At 42.8% G+C, this 2,633-nt stretch overlaps 1 protein-coding gene across 4 annotated transcripts in view; it reads right to left on the bottom strand.

Annotated features, from left to right (window-relative positions):
- Window positions 1-2,633, bottom strand: part of syvn1 (synovial apoptosis inhibitor 1, synoviolin) — a gene marked incomplete in the record, with an annotated part of 26,234 nt that overhangs the window by 5,432 nt on the left and 18,169 nt on the right. For 3 of the 4 annotated variants that reach the window (XM_014027625.1, XM_014027623.1, XM_014027624.1), the window contains 3 exon segments: window positions 233-416; window positions 675-827; window positions 922-1,065. In XM_014027625.1, coding sequence (XP_013883079.1) covers window positions 233-416; window positions 675-827; window positions 922-1,065 — 481 coding nt within the window. 4 annotated transcript variants of the gene reach the window in all.

Genomic DNA, 2,633 nt, shown 5'->3' with positions numbered 1-2,633 from the left:
ATATATATATATATATGAGGCCTCTCGAGACACGTTCAAAAAGTGTTCAACAGAGTTCAACAGTAGTGTGGAATGACAGAGAGAAGCAGAGGCACAGAGACAGGCCAGGTTGTCTGTGTTTCCTTTTGTTGCAATAAAACTCAGCTGATCATCTCACGGAGTACCTTCATTCTTGGACCACGTATTTCTGTCTTTGTTAAATAAATATTGCCATAACAGTAAGTGCAATTACTTGAGTGTAGCGACAGTGCTGAGGTAGTGGTGGATGTTGAGCATTGCAGCATCCAGCAGGGTATGAATGTTCTGGAGACACTGCAGCCGGGCCTCTAGGCCCCGCCGCCCTTCTGCCTCCAACTCCCTCAGCTCCTCATCCGACAGCCGAGTCAGAGATGGAGGGGGCGGAGGCATTGATGACACTGTGGCAAGAGAGAGAAAAACTCATTTCATTCACAATGTTGATCAGGATGAACTTTGAACACAAGGCAGTGACTAAATGAATAAATAAATAAATAAATAAATATAAAGGAAACTAAAAGCAATCAGGTGACAAACTAAGAGTCACCAGTTTTTTCCTGAAACAAAAAACAAAAAGGTCTATTTCCCAATTAAAGTTCAAATAAACATGAAACCTGAGCTGCTATGTAGAGCAAGTTTAAAGAGAAAACTAAGCTTACCGAAGGGAGGAGGTGGTGGCATGGGCAGCCATGGCGCAGTGGGGAAGGGAGGAGGTGGGAAGGAGAAAGGAAACCCGGGGATTGCTGACCCTGGAGCTGCTGCTGCTGCAGATATGGCTGTGTCTGTGGTGGCAGATGTGGGCGGAGTGGCTCCTGACAGAAACACATGCAAACACTCATGAAGACTTCCAAATACAAAGAAAGAAAGAGCAGAATCCTAACGATGTGCAGAATGTGTGGTCAGCACCTGTCTGTGCTGCCTCGGTGCTGCCCTGCGGACGCTCAGGGGCACCAGGAGCTGCAGCTGCTTCAGCAGGGTTGGGCACGGCAGGAAAAGGACCCCAGAAAGGGAAGATACCGGGAGGAAAGCCTGGCAACATGCCTGGAGCTACTGAAGAAAATAAAAAGGAACAAAAGATAAAAATAAACATTATACTCATCATCAAAGAAAAGACCTCCAACTGGAGCTCTGTGTTCTCAAACATGTTGCTCCATTACCAGAAGAAAAACCCTCAATATGCCTCCGCCAGCTGAATAATTTAAAGATGACATAAAGACTAGATTTTAACACAAAGTGAAGTCATGAACATAAAAATCTAGAGTTTTAAAGCTGCATTTAAATCAGTGCAATGAGAGTTGTGCCCTACCTCTTTGTTTTTTATGCATCTCACAAAAAACTCAAGTAAATGAAATAAACACATCTAAGCTGAGCTAGATGGAGCGGAGTGTAACTGTACATGTTTTTGGGCTTAAAGTCATAAAGTTGCTAATCTGAAGTGGGGTTTGTGGAAAATTTATGCGCTCTCATCTTCATCATCTTCATTATTGTATTATTTATTTTCTTAAAGGCAGCAGGTATAGATCATGCCAGTTTTCTTTAGCTTGAGTATTTTTGCATATTCATGTTATCACACTAAAATAAACATCCCCTCAAAGGCCCAGCATTCAAGGTTAATTAAAAAAATGTTTAAATAAAAATATTAAACAAAATAATTGACAAAAGTAACTTAACTGCTTGGTAACAGAACAAATACAAAACAGGCAATTAGTGGAGTGGTGAAACCCACCGAACAGACCGCCTCTGAATTTTCTGGTGAGCGCAACGTTCACTTGCTCTCAGTAAAAAAAGCAAAGCCATTTTCTTTATTTTATCTTTATTTCATCGGCCATTAAAGACAGACTGGAAAAAAACCAAGACGCTGCTCCCTCTTCAGACTTTTGCTCTCCTACTTACAGCATTTTCACAAGTTATAAAGTGTACTTCCACGTGTCATTTTAGAGAACTCTACAACAATGTAAACGCCAAATGTGAAACACCTCCACTGCTGGCGAGGGTGCACACGCTCCAGAGCGCGACCATAACTCAGCCTTTAGAATCATATGGATGAGACGATTCCGTTGGTCATGATTCTGCTTTGGGTGGACTGGACTGAGTCCCGATGGGTCTGCCAGCTCCCTCTAGAAAGCTCCTGTGGAACCCCAGTTCAATCACTGCTGCTACACGTGCACGCGGCTACTCTCTGTGTCGTGCTCCCAGAGCGCAGCAGTGCCAAACTAAAACATGATTTTTCCTCAAAACGGCTGATGAGCCACTCGTCATCAGAAATTTCTATCTGTTTATAAATAAAAGCTCTCTGTGTTACACTATTTATTATATCCTCCAGTAAGCCTTAATCCGTTCCTGTTAAATGTATTTTTGGCACAACTTTGCGCGTGCTTTATTTAACTGTGTCCATGTGGATGTAATAATTGTTAATCATGTGTGTCTGCTGTGAACAATAATCATTTTCACATCATGAATAGTCTCTCAGAATCACCTCTGTCGCCAATGGAACCAGAACCACAGAAACGTGTGACGCCAGCCTTGGAGTTGGCGTGGGGCTGCGCACATTTCCACGTTCAGTTGAGATTTGATACATCCGGAGTTTTGCGTGGAAAATGACGTACGCAAGGTTTTTG

Source organism: Austrofundulus limnaeus, unplaced genomic scaffold (genome assembly GCF_001266775.1).
Source record: "Austrofundulus limnaeus strain Quisiro unplaced genomic scaffold, Austrofundulus_limnaeus-1.0 Scaffold666, whole genome shotgun sequence".
Taxonomy (NCBI): Eukaryota; Metazoa; Chordata; class Actinopteri; order Cyprinodontiformes; family Rivulidae; genus Austrofundulus; species Austrofundulus limnaeus.
This window is presented reverse-complemented; position numbering and strand designations above follow the sequence as displayed.